This window comes from Chaetodon trifascialis, chromosome 10 (genome assembly GCF_039877785.1).
Source record: "Chaetodon trifascialis isolate fChaTrf1 chromosome 10, fChaTrf1.hap1, whole genome shotgun sequence".
In the NCBI taxonomy this organism is placed as follows: domain Eukaryota; kingdom Metazoa; phylum Chordata; class Actinopteri; order Chaetodontiformes; family Chaetodontidae; genus Chaetodon; species Chaetodon trifascialis.
This window is the reverse complement of record NC_092065.1, coordinates 2,851,062-2,870,963: the sequence shown is the minus strand read 5'-3', so window position 1 is coordinate 2,870,963 and position 19,902 is coordinate 2,851,062. Positions and strand designations below refer to the sequence as shown.

At 44.1% G+C, this 19,902-nt stretch overlaps 1 protein-coding gene across 1 annotated transcript; it reads right to left on the bottom strand.

Moving 5' to 3' along the window:
- Window positions 1-106: 106 nt before the first annotated feature.
- slc6a15 (solute carrier family 6 member 15) lies at window positions 107-19,298 on the bottom strand. Its single transcript, XM_070971711.1, has 12 exons — window positions 19,162-19,298; window positions 16,951-17,462; window positions 11,186-11,343; window positions 10,665-10,791; window positions 10,346-10,527; window positions 6,525-6,635; window positions 4,935-5,176; window positions 4,282-4,480; window positions 3,610-3,802; window positions 2,755-2,914; window positions 2,296-2,458; window positions 107-1,448 (listed from the first exon to the last, which is right to left on the bottom strand). The coding sequence occupies exons 2-12, from the start codon at window positions 17,249-17,251 to the stop codon at window positions 1,068-1,070; spliced, it is 2,217 nt and encodes a 738-aa protein (XP_070827812.1). The 5' UTR covers window positions 17,252-17,462; window positions 19,162-19,298; the 3' UTR covers window positions 107-1,067.
- Between the last annotated feature and the right edge of the window lie 604 nt (window positions 19,299-19,902).

Sequence of the window (19,902 nt, the reverse complement as noted above, 5' to 3'; positions counted from 1 at the left end):
AGATATTGTGGTCTTTCCATTACTTCCATTCGGATATTTTTTTATTCTGGAGGAAATAATCCAAGGACTTTCAAAGAGGAACAAATGACAGACATTTGTTTCAGGGTATGGACCATTTTCAATCTTTAATCTTGACGAGGGGAAAAAAAGACATCGCATTTGAAGCCATTTCATGGAAAAGTTATTTACAAGGAGGACTCAGTCCTCACAAACATTGAGAGCACATTAGTAAAAAAACAAAGACACAAGAGTTAAGGATTTGAAGTGATTCTGAACCTTAAAAACATGGTGTTCTGATATCCAAACTATCAAGATAAATATATTTATAATATTTATATTATATTTACAGAATACCTTAAATATACAACGTCCATCATGTATTCTATAAACAAATATAAATTACTTAGGCACACTGACTCAAACAATCATGGGAGTAGTTATCAAAGGCCATGCTCTTTGAACTGGGTCGACCTGAACTTTCACCAAGAACAATCTGTTTGGTCTCACGTCGTTTCGCCGCCCGGAGCGGCCACACTGCTACTAATCTCAGTACTTGTTGGCCAGCGGTTAGGGATCATAATGTACAAACTGTTTTCAGCAGGACTCAAAGCTGGCTGGATTTACACTGCCATTAGACACAGGTGCAGCCCCAATGTGACCTCTTGACCCCCGAATCCCTCCCTCACAGACTCCTCCTTGCAGATCCTTGTTCAAGTAGGCCGGGTGGAACATCCACCTTATTGCTTACACCTTTTCTCCTCTGCAGCATCTGCAAGTAGGAGGAAGCAAAGGGCGGCGCAAGCTGGAGCCAGAGATGAGGTTGGGACGCAGTGAATGTGTTTACAAGGATGACATATATTCCTGCACCTTTTTTTTTTTATTTTTGAAGGTAGACAGTCGTATAAGGTTCAGAGACGACAAATAAGAGAGCAGCTACCATATCTACAAAGAATATACAGAACAAGTGAAATATACATGAATGATACAGCCAACTAAACGCACGCAGAGGGGTGGAGGGGAGGAGCGGCCAGCCGGTATGGCCAGGTGGGGCTTACTATACAGTCAGTCTATAAGTCCGACTCGGGCATGTCCGGCATGTCGGCCATCAAGTAGCCGATACCGTAACGGCCGTTGGGCGCGGTGTCCGCATCGGGGCCGCCGCCGCTGCTCTGCTTGCGGTAGATGCTGTTGCTGGGCATCGGCGAGGGCGCCTCACTGGGCGTCTTGCCTTGGATCAGGCTGGTGTCGTCATCCTCCTCCGGCCGGGCACTCTCCTTGATGATGCGGCCCTTTTTGTAGGAGACGGTGGAAAGGCCGCTGGTGTTCTCGTCGATGATGTTGAAGTGGCGCAGGCCAAAGACCACGGGCATGGGCATGATGGCCATCACCACTAGGGAGATGCAGACTATGATACCCCATGTGGGGAAGCGCACGTCCTGCTCTTTGGCCTGGAAGACAGATGGGATAAAAACAGCAAGGTGGTGGAAGTGTTAATTTAATGCCTAAACAATAGCCTCTCTCATTAAATACATTTCTGTCACATGGCAACTCAATTTCAGGCCTCTGTCACAAAATTACAGAACAACTGTGCCCACCAAATGCTGTTATTATTATTTTTTATAGATGGAAATGCACTCATTGGGGAAAAAAGCCAAACTTTCACCAGTTTCAGCTGCTCAAATGTGAGCGTTTGCTGCTTTTCTTTGTATTTATATCATAATGAAGTGAATATCTTTCGGTTGTAGACAGTTTTGTTTTACAGATGGATTAATTTATCAATCAAAAATGATTGTTCCCTGCAGCTCTGCCCTCACCACTCCATTTCAGGAGTGTACATGAATGCATACAGACTTTGCACTTCAAGAAGAACAATGTCATTCTGTACAGTCAGGTGAGGTAAATCCATCTGAGGCTTAGTTTGGCTGCAGGTGACCCTTATTCGCTGTTTTGGTGAGCTAAGCCTCACTGATATTGTCCCATTTGGCCTTTGCTCCGCTCACTGCAGCTTTTAAAGTGACTGATTTTCTCTTGACATGATCAAACAGGTGCTTGAATATCTCTGTGGCAGCCTGCACATCCTGTTGATTGTCTGAGGGTTAAAAGACGCCTGAACATGTGTTTATCAGTGAAAACTTTGCCTTCCCCCTGTTCTTAGCTACTGCCTTATTTACTTTGAACCCTTTAATTTGCTTTTAACTTGTTCCAGTTGTTTTTTTTTTTTCTTAAGTGAGAGAACTTCCCCCGCCCCCATTGATTCCCGCTCCCTGGAGAAACGAGCCGGAGACGTTTACTCACCTCTTCCTGTATCCAGGCACTGTAGCTGGGCGGCGTCATGGTCAGCTGGACTAAGCTGCTGCACAGGAGGACCAGCAGCAGGATGGGCGTGATGTACTTCCACATGTAGTAGTAGAAACGGTACGGCGTAAAGCCCAGCATGTCCTTCAGGTCTTCAAAGAATCTGAGAGAGTGGCGGCAAGGGGGGAGGGGGGGCAGCGCCGCAGGAGGTCAGATCAGATGTTTGAGGTAAAGAATTCACAATAACTTCATATTTATGCTTCATAAACCTGATGGTCTTTATGTTCTGGTCATATACGGTGCTTTCTTGGCTCCTTTTAAATCATTTCATTCAAATTTAAAACTTAAATAGCCATTAAAAGTTTAGATTCTGGACACGTGCAAGGCATAATCTACATAAGTGACGTGCAATTCCCAAAAAGTTGCAACAATATGCAGATGATGACGTTGTGTACTTACTTATCGATCCCATAGACCCAGGCAATCGCCACGTTCTCCAGTACGACCACTATGAGCAGTGGCAAAGTGGCCGAGTAATCGTCGAACATGGCCACAAAGTAGTTCCCTGAGCGCTGAACAAACAGGAGGCCAATGGAGAAGGCCAACGCGCAGCATCCCACTGCAGGAGAGGAGCAGGTTGTTACTGTACATGTGTTTTAATACATGTCACCATAAAAGTTCATTTAATGTAAGCTAAGGAGGGACTGTCGGCACTCTGAAGTCCTTAAGCTTTGAGCAATACAAAGACGTTTTATATGGAAGTCTATGCATCTTTAGGATTAGTACATACAGTCTGTGCACTGTGCCTTGATTTATTGTCACTAACACCCAATTTCAGACAAGAGGAGTGGAGATAAACTGAGCTAACTGAGCTGTTTGAGTAGAGCAGGACCCATTTAAAGCTGCTGGAGTCAAACGGCCAGCGGGATGGCCCACATCTGTTCACTGTGGTGTGCAGCAGCCAGACAGTCATGACTATCATTAATCAAACCTGTTGTGCTGGTGGTAATTTCGTTCCTTCTCCTCCTCTCTATGTGGGAATAGCTCAATTTTTGGGACTTTTATTCTTTCTTTGTCTACAGGTTTAAGACTTTGCACCAGCATTATAACAAAACATTATAATCTTTTTGCAATCCTGCATCCGCAAGATATTCTACTATCACTACCTTCATATATCCATAGGTTCACAGTCCCTTTACAGAACACACAAAAAAATCCCAGGCTTAGTCACAAAGAATGATTCAGTCACCATTTTAGAAAGAATAAGATTATTCGTCTGATCTTTGCATGAGTCAAAGGAGAGGTCTCTCTAACCTGTTAGAAATTCCTTGCGGACTTTGAAGGTGTCTATTAGCGGAGTGAGGATGCCCTCGATGGTGCCAAACATGCTGCCCAGGCCAAGATTAACCAGCATGAGAAAGAACATGACGGACCAGAAGGGCGAGGCTGGGAAGTGGGTCATGGCCTCTGTGAAGGCAATGAAGGCCAAGCCTGTGCCTTGAACCGCCTGTTAGGGGGAGAGAAGAGGAAGAGCCTTTATTTCACCCCTGTTGAGGTGGCCTTTATGGCGAATTTCCCTGTTTTCTATGCATAATGAAAACAACACTCTCATCTGTTTCACATTAAAACCCTCTGAGCAGTTCAGTGGCTATAATCCCTTCCCTTTCCTGGAAAGCTTTTATTGTGAAAGTGTTTGATTTTAACACCTTAACATAACACTGATATTAACAACTTAACATTTTGGAAAATATTATTAACTCTTTTTTTCTGAGAGTTATCCGAGAAGCTTGATACCACTTGAATGCCTCTACAGTAAATAAATAAACCACTAGCTACTGGATAGCTTAGCCGTTTCCCCCAGTTTCCACCCTTTGTGCTAACAGTCAGCTAAGCTAAAAGCTGCTAGCGGTGGCCTCATATTTAGAGTAAAGATATGAGAGTGGTATCAATCCTCTCATCCAATGTTTTTTTTGTTTCTGTATGTACCTTATTGAGCTCGTCCTCAATGCTGCAGGATTCCAGTCCCAGTTTCTGGTACTCGTTCTCCTTCACCCCTTTGATGATGTCTATCATCTGATGGTAGTCCTCAGCACTGACCTGACTAGCCTGAGTGAGGTTAATGTGGTGGGGGATCAGGCTTTCTTCAATGCCATTCCCCAGCAATGCCACAATCTTGTTTATGTTCCTAAAAAAGCAAGAACAAGTTATTTACAGTTAAACATCAGAATTTCAGATTCTTGGCCAAAAAAATTCACTGTTCGCTAAACATTGCAATCGTTACTTTATTGTGTGGTACATGAAGTTTAGCTACAACAACAGTGGCGATTTACCACGTGAAATATTCAGTAAATTTTTAAACAATCGGTTCTTAAACTTCAGCCAGATTGATCGATTTTACTGGCTGAACGCTGAACTGACAGCTGTCACTAGCAGCTGCTGCTACTGCTACAGTAGGCAATTTGATGGATGAGCTGCGATAGCATCCCTCTTGTTAGCACAGCCTGCTGCCCCCTCCCTCTCAATCCCTGAGTAGCAGAGAATGTGCAGGGGCAGAGGAGTTGTTCAGTTTTGCAGATGGTCTATGGGAAATGCAGCTGCAGTCTTTAAACATCTAAATGTGAGAAGGAGGTCATACTCACAGTGCGATACATTTGCCGTTCATTATGTTGGCTTTGAAGCCCAACACTGCAAACACCACCAGGGTGGCCAGCACGGAGGTGAAGAAATTGATGAAAGACACCAAGACGGCATCGAAGTGGCAGTTGTTGTCCCGCTTGTTGTAGCTGGAGAAGGCGATGACGCCACCAAAACCAAGGCCCAGGGCGAAGAAGACCTGTGTGGCTGCTTCTCGCCACACCTTGGCTTCCAACATGATCTCCAACTGAAAACACAACACAGGCAGATTTGGCTTAGTTTGGTAACACAGTCTACATTTAGGGTCCTCATCACTGAGGGATTACATTTGTTTTCATGTACAGGTGTGAGCTTCAAGGATGAAAACAGCAACAGAATCCTGCAAATAAGTGAAACCAACATTTCTTAAAAGTAAGAAGATGCTGCACTGCATGACTCAATATGATAAAACGAACAAGGAAATCCTGTATTTATGCTGCCCCTGAAGTCACAAGGGGTGATAATGTTTTTTTATCTTGTATGCAGAAGATAATTACAAACATAAAACTAAAAAACTTCTCCAGATGCATATTAATCCATTAACTCCTACCTATCCGTCCATCCATCCATCCATCCATCCATCCATCCATCCATCCATCCATCCATCCATCCATCCATTTTCTATGCCGCTTATCCCTTTCGGGGTCGCGGGGGGGCCGGAGCCTATCTCGGCTGTCAACGAGCAAGAGGCGGGGTACACCCTGGACCGGTCGCCAGCCGATCGCAGAACTCCTACCTATTATTATTATTATTAGAGTAGTGTTTTTGAATGTTTATTTCTGTGTTTGTATTTTGCAGAGTCTCAGTGTGCCATCTTGCCAGGACAACTGGCATCTGGACGCTTTCCACATGTTTCAAACTGAGCAGAACGCACTTTGATGTCTGCAGGTACAAAGAAGATGGCGGCTGAGCGTCTCACTTTGAAGTGAAAAGATGTCAGCGGACGAGACTGAGCAGAGGCAGGAGACAGACAGACAGACGCCGCTGTGGACGCGCCTCCTCTACGAGCGGTTGGTTACATAAAGCCTCCTGTTTCCATGGTGACATGAATCCACAGCCCAAGGTGCCATTGGCCCGTTGCTGCTGAGGAGGTGGCCTATCACAGCGCAGATGCAATTTTTGAGTTCAGACACCTTTTTTTAAGCAGTGAGTGGATTCAATTTAACAGCGGCTGCTTGATGATACAGGAAGCCTTGATGTGCACTGCATATATTCAGCAGGGGACATGAAGAATGAGAAATAACAGAAGTGTTTCTCGGTTTCTCTCAAACGGTGCTCAGTCAACCGAACCACAGGAAATTCATGGCAACTACCACTTCATCCTTTTAGTCATTTCTCAAGCAAAGATGTCTGTCTTTGTCATGTGTGACAGTAAACTTAATAACACCAAAACAAGATATCTGAAGATGTCACCCTGGGAATTGTCTGCAGTAAAGATTTCTATCCTGTGGCTAAATACCTCATCAAAACTTTGCCTTGGTGACTTCATTTGCCAGCACCCTGGCTCTGTATTTGTCCTTCAGGTCAGAGAAACGCTGGCTTAAAACATATGTTACCTTGGGTGTGAACATGTGTCGAATTCCATCCACGGAGCCCTTCAGGAGTAGAGCCCGCACCAGGAAGCAGATCAGCACAACGTAGGGAAACAGGGAGCTGAAGTACATCACCTGTGAGCCAAGAGAACATCAGCAAACTTTATTAAAGCCACTCAGGGTATTTCATAATGTCTTGTCCCTCCTCTGAGTGGGAAACGCTGCGTCTTAGTAGACATGAAGCTGTCAAGAACAAAGGATTCATGAGCAGAACAAAAATTAGAGGCAAAAAGTGTTTGTGGTTGTCTTCTACCCAGTCTAGTACACATGTCTGATGGGTTTCTAGATTCCTGAGAAGCTTTTAATCTTGGCTCTGCTCAGTTCCTGTTTGAGAATGCATGAGTGTGTGTGTGATCTTACTGCCTGATTATCTACATGCAGTGTTGATCATGACAGTAACATCAAGCTACTGACATTTCATTACACATTTTAAACTTGTCTTTTGTGTATCTTTGACAAAGACAATATCTTAATGCGCAATGAAAGTTGTGTAGCCAATACCAGCAGGGGTCCGGGCCAGAGCTGGTCGCTGCCGAGACCCTTTGTCCAATCATCATGCCAATTAGACAGAGGGCCTCTGGTCTCTTTTCTCCTTCTCTGCATAGATGAGGCGATATAAGGAGTGAGAGGCCTGACTCAGACGCTGCATTGTGACACATCGGCTTACGGGAGTGCCCGTGGGGTGTGGGTGCAGGCACTGGGAGATGGTTTGGGGTTGAGTCACGAGCACAGCTAGTGATTCAGAGACACTGTGTCTCCTACATGGTGGTCCATATGTTGCTCTCAAGAGAATAGTGTTAAGTCTGGTCTGAGAGGGAGCATTCATCCCCTGGCTTTCTTCTTGGGTCATTTAGTTTTTGAAAACTAAACACGCTCTGCCTGCTGTTGTGCATTGACCACAGAGTTGACACAAATATTATAAAACTTAGTTTCTGGACGACAGCACAAATACAAAGTTGGTTTTGCAGATTGGGAATGCATATTTTTTCAAGGCGCTTAACCCTGCATGTAAATTAAAACCAACACGTGCCCCTAAATTTAAGTGAAAGGTTAGAATTGCAATCCATTTTTGTACTTGGTTTTTCACTTTCCTCAGCTGCAGCTCTTGTCTGCCCTTTTCTGATTAAACCTCTCAGCATTTCGCTCTTGTTTAAGGACACAGTCGTGGCCTTGGTCAGCGCAAATCCAAACAGGCTGCTATTTTGTGCAGTAAGCAGATATCTGCTCATTTGTAACCTCAGTCTTACGTCCTATCAAAGGGGGACTTCCATTGTTAAAGATTATGTGTCATGCCAGATAGCATGTGCTTCTTGTAAAGGTCATGTTCTGAGAATGGCGCTGTTATCTCCATGAACTGATACAAAAAGTTTGGCTTTCCCATGATGACACACACATATTTAACTGTTTAGATTCTTCATACAAAACATGTCATTATAAAATAACCCTACATAATTTAGTAGTTTGCATATAATAATTTAGTAGTTTGCATATAATTGCATATAAACACTTTCAATGAATTTCAGCATTATTTTACCAAATCCACCCCCCCCCCTTTTTTTGGCCACTCTTGACAATCACGGCAAGCCAAAAGAGCGCGTATAACCATGGTAACCAAAATGGTCTGATCCCTTTCACGCCCCCACACACACACACACACACACACACACACACACACACACACACACACACACAAATGCAGATCGCTGTAGGGATATTCCTTGGACAAGGCCTTTGTGAACATGGGTGGAGAGGGCATTAATATTCTTTTGTATCACACAACGCTGATCAAACTTCAAAGACACTTCAGACTGGCCCCTTCGAGGGAGAGTTCATGCCCATTTCTACTCTGACCAACTCAAAACACCATCCAGACACATCAGGTAGTTGGTGGAAGACCATCTGGCTCAAAACGCACAATTAATCAGCAGCTTGGCTGTTGGCTGCAGGTTATTTGTTTTTTAAACAACCCAATATCTACATTTTTATTTTAGCAAGTTGTTTTCATGACACCAGAGCAGGGACTTGAACATCCTTTGTGCCAACCCCTCTGATAGAGCAGCAGTTGTAGCGGTGATTGTGACAATGATTGTGGTTATCAGCAATATTTCTCACCAGCCAGCAGCAGCACATTGCAGACAGGGGAAATGAGACTATCTAAAGCTGCAAAACCATTGTAGCAAGGCCGAGATTAAAGCACCTCTGCTGCTGAGGGCATCCATCTTGTTTTGTCTGTGACTTTTGTGGTGAATGCAGCGCAGAAGACAAGGGCTCAGCAGAGCCAAGCAGACACCTGTCGGGATAAGGACAAGGTCTGAATCGACGGTGGGAAAACCCATTTAGCTGATGTAAGCTATGTTTCTCCCTCCATGCGGCTGCAAACCCCAGCAGGTGCGTTTGAGAAGCAGAGCGTTTTGCCTGCCTGATTTTTCTAACTTGCTCAGATTTTGCTGATTTGGTCACTTTTTCTTGAGATTTGTGCTTCCACCATTGGCTTCGTAGTTAAATGTTTTCTTTGACACCACATTTGACTGACTTATAAACTGTTAGAGCTAATGTTATGCTAGCAACCAACTGCTGCATATTTGTTGAACCCTGATAAATAAAGGTTACTTGCTTTTGAACTTGGGTTTGTTTTCCACCAACTCCTGAGATAAATGTGGGTCTTTAGCGGCTAAATGCTCCACTTTCTTCACTAGCTATTAGCTTGTGTGCTAACGGGCAGGTTGCATACAGTAAGTTTGTCAAAGCTTTTCAACAGTTCATGATGCTGATGTTTGCAGCTGAGCCTGAACAGTACAGTGAATGTACTGCAAACACAAACTAAAAAGAGGCTAAAATGCTCAACGGCGCTGCAGAGCTGGATGTTAATTCTCTGTGATTTTGGCACAGTTACAAAGACTCATTTCACTGAGTTAAGTTCATTCAAATTCCACAAGACCTTCCTGTGTTGTGGACAAAAAAATGTGATCCCTGAAATATACTGTATTAACTCTGACCCTGCGCTTTGTTTTAACCCAGCCCAGGCCCGGCAGAACAAGCAAGGATAATACCAAAATCAAATGACTCCCCCATCAAAGCTTACTCTGGGAAGATTAGAAAGCGTGAGCATTTTTCCAATTAGCGCAAGCTTGTCTGTGACCTTGGAAATACACTGGCTAATGCTTGTCATATGATATGAGAAAGTGTGGAATGATAAAGATCACCTGTAAAAAGAGAGGAGCGGGGGTGAGTTTGCAAGTAAACGCCAATCTTTAGCCAGTGGGCTAATCCTTCCGGATGCTAGTCACGCTACTGTCAGCTTTGCTACACTAAGATAAAGTAAGCTTATCCAGAAATCCCACGTGAGATCACATGAGGGTCATATCTGACACTGAATCATTAGAAAAATTTGTCAAGTCACATTACGGTCGTCACTTAGCTGTGTCTTTAGACCAGGCATCAATGCGGTCTGCACTCTACAAGCCTCTGCCTTAAAGTGAACTAAGTATGTGTGAGAGGACTTTCCAAAACACTTGGCAAGAAGTGGCCTTTTGTTTCTGTCACTGCTCCCCAGTTTCCAGCGTATAAATGTTATATTTGAGCAGTTATATAGGCCAAGCTGCTGGGACTGCAGAGCAGCTGTACTAAGCCATTTCCTCTGTTCTCATCCTCTCTTGCTTTCATGAACTGCCTCCTCTTTCCCCCCAAAATTACAGCTGGTGCGAACCTGAAGTGGGACAAGAACAAGGGCTGCAGAAACTACAGAGAAAACACCAAGTGCAAACTGAGAGCCTAATCCTTCTTACCTTCCCAGAAGACTGGATGCCCTTGATCATGGCGAGGCAAACCATAGACCAGGCCGCCAGCAGGCACAAGGTCATCTTCCAGTTGAGTCCTCCACCCTCGGAGATGCTGTCAGAGATGTTTAGGGCCTCGCGGTACCAGTAGTAGGTGGTGGCCGAGCTCTTCTCGCACTCCGGCACCACATCTATGGACAAAAAGGTAGAAGTTACTGCTCAGCCTTTATTTGAACCAGCACTATGAAAGCCTCCAAGTCTTCTAAAGTGAGTTAAAAGTTAGATGGTGCCAATGATTCTGGTCTTAATATGTCTGATTGTGTCTTACATGTACTGGTCTTGTTCTTGATGAGGGGACACTCGTGCCATGGCAGAGGCTGCTGGAAGGACTGGGAGAAATAAAAGAGGCTCCAGCTGATGATGACATTGTAGTAGAGAGCCACGAAGAAGCACACCTATAGGCAAGAGAGGCGTTACACACACCAAGAACAGGGAAGAGACGGTTACTCAATATCAGCTCTAAAGGCATCGATCTGCATACATTCAGCTGATTTTTCGCTTACAGCAAGAGGTAACTGCCTCATTTAAGTATCCATGAAAGACCAATGAGCACACAGGTAGTGCTGCTAATGCTGGAAACATAAATGACATCACTTCCTGTATCCCAGAGATGCTATAAAGTGCTTTCAGGCTGCAAATAGGTTGTATTATTTTTAATATATAGTATACGTTACAAAAAAAACTTCCTTCATGCTTTACTTTAAAGTCAAACCATCTTTGACTCAAAAGTGCTTAAAGTCATGATAAAAGTGATTAAAGAGTTGATTTTGGTCTCAGTGTCAGACTCACCACGCAGCTGGCAAAGCCGATGCCCCCCAGTCGAGGGCTGATGTAGTTCCACACCCCGATGCTGCCCCTGCGGATCCGCTGTCCCACGGCGAGCTCCAGGAAGAACAGCGGGATGCCAATCAGTATCAGCAGGATGAGATAGGGCACCAGGTACGCTCCTGTCAGTCAAAACAGCACAGACAGCAAATGAAATGAAGGACACGCAAGGAAGGGAAACTGTGGCATCAGATAACTGAGAGGTGACACCATTTCAGTTCCTGAGAGCCACCTGTAAGCACATGGCAGCATACACACATTAAGCTTTTGTCTCTACGCGCCACAAAATCACACAAACACAGCAGCCTCTTAAACTTTAACTATACCTCTACCTACTGTCCCCCTGATGGTGACACATTTCGTCTGAAAGCACATAAATACACACAGCAGCCTCTTTAACGCGATCTGTCTCATTATCTCCCAAACATACACACAGCCAAATTACTACACACACATCTGCTGAGCTGCATCTGTGTGTCTCCACCTAATACGTCCCCCACGGTGTGTGGTGCAATCAAATAATTCTGGAAACCAGGAAAGATAGTGAAGTCTACAATTACCTAAATTACAGTGGGATTACCCAGGCCCTGAAAGATGGCATTCTTCTCTAGAATTAAGGTTTTGGGGTGAATGACTAACATTAAAACAGGCTGTAACAGTGCTGTGCAATAAAGTACAGGGGGGCACATCTCTTGTGACAGTCAGACTACTCGTGAGCAGGAGGAATGCCTGGCACATGATGCTTGAAAAAGAACCTAAAACTGGCTCCTGGTTAGATATGTTCAGTGGCACAGATTTTTAAATAATGTGGCTTTTATTTTCCATTCAGAGGAATGAAACGTATGAACCTTTTCCTTTCCTCATGTGATATGAAAGCAATCCTGTGTGCTTACAATTACGTCATTTCAAAACTGCATGGGCGCTGATGGAAAAACCAGGCAACCTGTTCTTGAAAACACACTTTTTGAAGTCATACTTTTGGCCCAGCAGTAGTGACGCCACACTTCAAAAACCAGGGTCTGAAAATCCCCTTTTTACAACCATTTTTTCTTCCTCTCACAGGCGAAACAAGTCATTAATGACAGCGTCAAAACTTCCGCCAAGGGTGTATTGTTTTTAACATTAGATTCATCCCTTTTTCATCACAGTTTATTGTTTCATGTGGCAGGACGTTCATTCACATCCTTTCCTGAGTCCTGCTGTCCCTCCCAGGTTTGACTACGATGGGAGTGGTCACAGACAGGAAGTAAGTGCGTGTGTGTTTTGTTTTAAGCATGTGTGTTTGTGTAAGTACAGTACACTAACTGGTTTCTAATATTAAAACATCTAATTGTGGTTCACTGAGTACACATCGTTCTGGGAGGAGGCTTTGACATCAGTCGGCATCAAACACCCCTCTGGTTTCTATTGTCTTTTAAAACCCTCGACAGTCGTTCTGGGACACTTTGATGGCACTGAGAAAGCAAACAGCCTGATAAGAGTGCATTTCATCTTTCCTTAAAATAGTCTCACTTGCATTGCATGAAACAGCTGGTTTATCCAGTCAAGGCATCGTTCACACGAGTCACATTTCCGTGTTTTTTCGCAGCGCCACATGCACAGCGTTCAGGGTGTGGATAGTTTGTATTACGAGCGATGAGGAATGATTCACCACGTCAACACAACCTTGAGTGCTGTGTGAGTTCACTTCTGATGGAATGGAGGAGAAACAAACCACAGGATGACGCCCAGAGGTTTTTGTAATCGAGCTACACTATCTCTGTTTCTGAAAAGATTTGGCAAGCTGCTTTCTGGGTTGATTCCCAGATGCGAGCTCAGGCATTGGCAGCCACATGTGTATTGAAAATGACAAAGTACACGCTGCCATTCGTTGGAACAAACTCTGTAAGGGGCCAGGTTGAAAGATTCACACCTCTTCAGCATGTGACTGGAGGTGTTAGTTCTGTCCTAATATAACACCAGAGAAAAATGTCACTCAGGTCACAAAAGGTTAAAGAAGCATCTAGAGCCGTGCGAGCAGCTCTGTGAGACTGTGCTTTAAGTTACACGCTAATGTCTTCATGCTGAAATACTCACAATGTCAATAATGGTGTATTGATGTTTAGCATTATGCTATCTTAGCTTAGCGAGTTAGCTTGCTAATAATTAGTAGCTTACACAAAAACCCCAAGTACAGCTGAGGATGAATTTTTTTGTGCAGTAAAACGTTTGACCTGATGATGCCGCCAGTGAGAGCCATGAACCCTGTTAAATGATTGAGTCTTGTAGAACTTAACAATTTTGGATACTTAGTGGTTCAGACCCCAGCCATAATCTATAAACAGTTAGCTTATTGATCAATTATCTGACCAACAGAAAATCAATCAGCAACTACTTTCGTAAGTGACTGTTTTGGTCAAGTTGCTGTCCATTTGCAGTTCTGAAATATGAAGATCTGTGAACATCATTACATTTTGACATGCTGGTCAGATAAAACCATCATTTTGAATATGATGCCATTTTAAAGTTTGATTTAAATGGACATTTTTTTAATGACTTTCTGATCTTTTATATACAGAATGGTTTATGGAGAAAATAATGGACAGATTAATCAACAGTGAAAATAATTATTGGATCCACTGCAGTGCCCGAAAAACAAAAGGCCCCTCTGTGCTCCACACACACATCAAAGGAAGTTTATGTAAGTAGATGAAAGGCAACACTGTATGTACCCGTGTATGAACACAGCACGTGATGCACGTATAAGTTCCTGGTGTGGGTGGATAAAGGATGCAGATAAAGTACACACACATGCGCACACACACACACACACACACGCGCGCACACACACACACACACACACACACACACACACACACACACACACACACACACACACACACACACACACACAGACCTGCACCATTTTAATCTAATTATTTGAAAACAGCAGGGTGGCCAGAGCTGTTTAAAACAGACCTGAAAAGATGACAGGGTGCACAGAGCGGTCGTGATTTGAGCTGAACCCCCCTACACACACACACACACACACACACACACACACACACACACACACACACACACACACACACTACCAGATACTAACAGATGGCTCATGCAAATTCTGTACAAGAACACACTTGTAAGAACATGTTTGGGTGCACTGCATGGGTGTACACACACACACATGCACACTTCTTATTGAACTTTTCCCTTCAACAGACTTGTTTCACACACATTCATTACACACAATAATGACAACTAATGTACAAACAAAGGCAGCTTCATGTTCACTGCTGCACACCAGGCCCGGCTGATATGGTTGAAAATCAGTATTACAAAGCTAAAATTTCACAATACTATTTATATGTATATATGTCACATGATGCCAAATCCATGCCAATTCACTTTTAAAAAGATCCAACTGATGTTCATTGCAGTGAATCATGTTATTAATCATATTATCACGATGCCACTGAAAGTCAATCCTTATTGTAGTGCAGACCTGCTGAAAATCACATACGCTGCATGTTCCTAAACTTGCAGTTATACTATGACAATAACATGTTTAGCAAGAAGGAAAAGTCAAGAGATGGCAGTGGCCGTTCAAAGATTGAGGGACTTCCTCTTTCATGTTCTTTACCAACGTTCCCTTGTTTTCCTTATACTGTATGTGGAGGGCATTTTGGGGACCTGTCGTTGTCTTTTTGGAGGGTTCCACTGTAACAGGAACCATTGCTGCTGCGGTGCAGTAAAGCCAGGGCTCGAGTCAACCAAAGAAACGATTGGTCGACAGAAGGAAAAAATGTTATTGCGCAATTGCTGATAAATTAATTAAACAATGTGCTATTTTGGTTCTGATGCACCTGACTCTCTCTGCCTGTAGCCACCACTGTAGCTTCGCTCAATGTCCTGCCCACAGCACTGTCTGATTGGTTGCATGTCAAGAGTAATAGCCTTTCAACACTGAGGGCTACTGTGTCATAGACAGGCGAAGAGGACTGCTGGGAACACTGGAACTGCTCCAGTTAGTGAGTGGAGCTGCGTCTTAATCCAGTGGATCAACAAATGCTTTTCTCTTTATGAAAGTAAGACCAGTGATTGTCTGAACAATGGGAATTTAGTTGGGCGGGTGCGCATCGACCAACTGATTGACCAACTGACCAGCAGTTGTCAGCCCCGCCCGCAGGCGCAGTGGATGATAGGCTATTCAAATAAACAGGACTTGGATTAAGAGTTCCTATCCTGTCTGACAACCTGCCCCAGACGGTTTCATTTAATCAGCTTTCTTCAGTTAGTGGCTTCACATAATCTCCAGGTGGGAAGTGCAACACCTTGTCACCTTTCCAGGACACACACACATTATAGTACAACCCCTGCAGCGAGTCCTCATCGTAACACTCTGTGGGGACAAGCAGTGCATGCGCTCATGTCAGGGCATTGTGGGAAATGTGGTTTGATTGCAGCAGGGTTGAATGCATGGTGACAGCGGTGTTCTGAGGTGAAGTGTTTGTTAGTGAAATGTTGCACACACTGAGACACAGGTGGTCACATGACTCATATCGATCCTGAAGGTCACACAGCAGTCTGGTTTTGACACACTGCACGCTGAATACCTGATCTGAGATCTGCATTTCAGCTCAAATCATGATGAGTCTTTTTCCTGTTGTAAGCTGATGATACATTTTGAGTTTTTGTTCAGTTGATCTTTCTTTTTATTCCTTAACACATCACAGTATAAATACAGCGTCATAATAAAAACTCCACGGTCACCTTGTGACCCACATACAAGCTGTTTTCGGAACTGAAAAAAAGTAAAAAGAGGAAGACTATACTACAAAACTTCTGGTATCTGAGAGTACGGAAATCCAATTCCACATATGTTTCTGTGTAGAAAATAAAGTTATGTGCACTCAGGCTTCCTCCACAAAACCATAGAAGTGAATCACACCACCGTTTTTTTGTGCTCCATAATAACATTATTAGGAATCCTGATTCCTTAATGTCATAGTCTAACATGTTGTGCTCTGTTTATCGACTGTCTGTATGTCAGCAAATGTAAAACGCATGTGGGGTTGCTGCAGGTTCATTCTAATGTTCATTTGGTCCTTTTTTGGGGGTCATTTCTATTGGGAACAACATTGAGATCTGACAATGTGGAAACATTCTACAAACATTCTATAAAGAAGAAGACACCCAAACAAGTTGTCGCAAATCTCCACGTTAGTCAGACTTATATGGAGGAGAAAACAAAGGCGAATGCTAAATTTAGAACTCAAACTGTTCATGCTAAATGTCAGTTTACAAACTTCCTGGTGCAATTTTGACCTGCTCTCCTTGCTGCAGTTGCATGTGCACAGTTTTTCTCTGCATCGAGCCATTATTGTGCCCTCACTTTTTAGTTTTGCAAAATCTGTCGTCTTATCATCTTAATGCTTGTGTTTGTTGCAGATAGCAGCAATGAGCAAAATGTTATCACTTCTTCTGCTTAACTTCTTCATGATATTATGAACCAAAACTGTGAAAATAACACCCATGTTGCAATCATGGTGATGTGCAATCATGAAGAAAATAGATTACATAGATTTCATTGTCTATTCACGTAGTTCAGTGAAACATATAACAATTTTGTTTGCTTACTGATTTTTTTCACATTAGTAAATACTGTGTTACCAATTCGTATTGAGATCATTTCTTCATTTTTTCTGCCCCCTCCCACTGTGCATGTGCTTTCCCACAGTAAAACTCACCCCCTCCGTTCTTCTGACACAGGTAGGGGAATCTCCAGACATTGCCCAGGCCTACAGAGAAGCCCACCTGGGCCAGGATGTACTGGAGCTTGCTGTTCCAGGCCGGGCGTTCCTCCTCCTCGCCGTCCGAGCCCCCTTCCTCCACATCGCACTCTTTCCCTTCCCCCTCATGGTTGTTGACGATCAGCGAGCTCTTCTTGAAGGAATCGTCACAGGCGTCCTCGTTGGAAAGCAGGTCTTTGACAGACTCTGTGACATCGTCGTCAAGCTCTCTCTTGACGGCCTTGCTGTTTTTGGGCATTTGATAAAGCAAACAAGGGCAAGGGGTGGAATGTCTTTTTGGCTGGTGGGCTGGAAGGGCAGAGCCGGCGTCAGTGAAAAGTCACTTTTTGAACTTTGACTGTGCAAAGCTGGAAGGTTTGTTTTGGGTTCAAGGGCCCGTTAGGTCTGAAAAAGTTTGTGGAGGATTGAGAGATAATGAGGTGATTTATTTCTTCATTATCACCAAATATCTGTGGGAAAAAGAGGAAAGACTGCAGTGAGTAAACAGCCAGTGACAGTCATTTGTCATTGATGAGCTGCTGCTGAGAGCCGAGTCATCGGTGTAGTTCTGTGTCTGACTCGTTTTACCCTGAATGAACTCTGCTTAAGCAAAACCTGCTTACAAATGAATGGAAGATGGACCTTTTGCACATGGAAATGAATCTTTTACACAAAACAAATGAAGAAATGAAACAGGCACTGAACCACCAGAACATATTTTAGCCACACACATCACACTCTTATTCACAGAAATACTTCACATCCTTCTACCCCTGCTTACTGGCACCATCTTAAGTCCATACAGAGAATTATTGCTTTATCCGGAGGATTTCTCACATGGAGGTCACATGGCTGGCACGGGCAAGAGGACCCATGAATGAGGATCATCTTGCTGGCAGTCACTGCGGTGACATTAGGCTGGTTGTGACTGGGACAGCGACAGGTCGAGGTATGGACACGATCACGTTTCCAGCCTCCTGAATAATTGAAGGGAGGAGTCCATTTGCATACGAACCCAAACATACCTTTTCTGGCCTGCTCACGGATGGGGAAAGCCCTCATATATGAAAGGATATCAACTTCCTAAATAATGGTACGAATACGAGCCACTTCCTTAACCGAAGGGTCGAGGAAACGGGGTTGTACTCCTCTAACTGTCTGTGCGTAAAAGACGCAATCGTCGTTTTATTCATTATCATTTACACCATTTAGTCACGTTTATACTCTGGATTTTAGTACAAGTAGGATGGGAAAGATTCGAGGGTGTGGACACCGTCCACCCAAAGGCGCGTTAACGTGCGCAACGTGATTGTCTTTTTCTTTTCAGCATCCTGCGGCGTATGGCTTTTGCCTTTTAAGTGTTTTGAACCTCAAACATGTTCATAAAAAGCACACCACCGGCGCAAAAATTAAAAAAATAAATAAAAAATATTCCGACGCGGCCACGCTGCAGAAATACAGCATGCCTCCCGCCTTTCACCAATCAGGAGATTAAGTGATTAATAGATTTCCTTTACCGCTCCCAGATTAGCCTGGTTTGTGTGAGGCAAAGGCCGCCGTTTCATAATCCAGTAAAGGCAACACAGCAGCCAAAAGGACTGCTGATGCTGAGTAACCTTCACTGCAGCTATTATGGAGGCTGTGATGGGAAATGGCATCGCGGTTATTGTACGAAAATGAGGGTTCAGGCTGAGGATGACTGGGCGCACTGAGACATAAAGGCTTTTTTTCTGTCTGCACATGACTCAGGAGCGATGAGTGAAAAAGGGCCGGGAGTTAATGAGAAAAACGCGGATGGAATAAAAGATAAAAATGAAAATAAATATAAATAACCCAGCAAGTCAACGCGGTGCCATGTGGCTCGTTGTTCTTCCCGGGCACAATTTGTTCTCTGAGGAATGCGCATAAATTAATGTGCACTCTCCCGCCCAGCCTTCATGTCATCCATGTGAAGTGTTTCATCATTCTGCCACATCCTGCGCACTTGTACCTCAGTCAGCCTCACACACACACACACACACACACACACACACACACACACACACACACACACACACACACACACACACACACACACACACACACACACACACACACACACACACACCATGCCATGCCTTTATCATTAGCCTCATAAATCCCAGTGAGGATGCTGCGGGGTTTACTCACCGGCGTGGAATAACAGCTGACCTTTCCTGAAATGATGCGTCTCAAGGAATGAAATTGTGAGAGCACATGCACGGGGCAGACATTATCACTTGCCTCTTTGTAAACCAGTCCGGCCGGTGTGCGGCTCTAGACGCTGCGCTTTGGCTTCTTTAAGGCTCAGCCATGAACACGCCTCGTGTAAAGGGGGGCTCCTCCTTCCGCGCACCTATGACGGATCAATTGTCTTCCCTTACCCACGCTACATGTCGCCACACACAAGTTACACACAGATATCATATCACACTGTGTGATATACGTGTTAGAAAAATTAGATCTAACGTAAATGTAGAGGCTTAGTTTTCTGTAACCACCCCGGAGTTCAACTTGGTACGCTCCACTACTACGCTGAGAGGGGCTGGCTCATGGATGAAGGCAATGTGCCTCTGTTTATAAACGGTCATTTACTTCACTGGATATTTAGTAATTTGGACATTACGGCAATTTATTTTCTTAGTGTCTTATTTATGTCGGAAGACAGACTGTGGTTTGAGGTTTAAAACGCGAAAATGAGATTTTAGTTTTAGTAGGTCGGCATTTAGCGCGTCATTCACCTGCGGCGACACCCCCCCCCCCCCCCCCCCCCCTTCCGCTGAGAGTTTCAGCAGTTAAAAGCACGGCCAAGGCCATTTGTGGTGACTTTTTGAGAGAGAATGTTATCCAGTAGAGTGAGAAAACTGAAACCTCACTGTGAAATGGTGTGAC

What these genes read in the sequence shown, in the direction of transcription:
- slc6a15 (XM_070971711.1), bottom strand. Translation starts at nt 17,251, where the DNA reads ATGCCCAAAAACAGCAAGGCCGTCAAGAGAGAGCTTGACGACGATGTC. An exon ending in GTGTCAGAAGAACGGAGGGG is followed by an intron (nt 11,344 to 16,950) that starts GTGAGTTTTACT and finishes TTTGACTGACAG; the next exon opens with GAGCGTACCTGGTGCCCTAT. An exon ending in CAAGAACAAGACCAGTACAT is followed by an intron (nt 10,528 to 10,664) that starts GTAAGACACAAT and finishes TTTTGTCCATAG; the next exon opens with ATGTGGTGCCGGAGTGCGAG.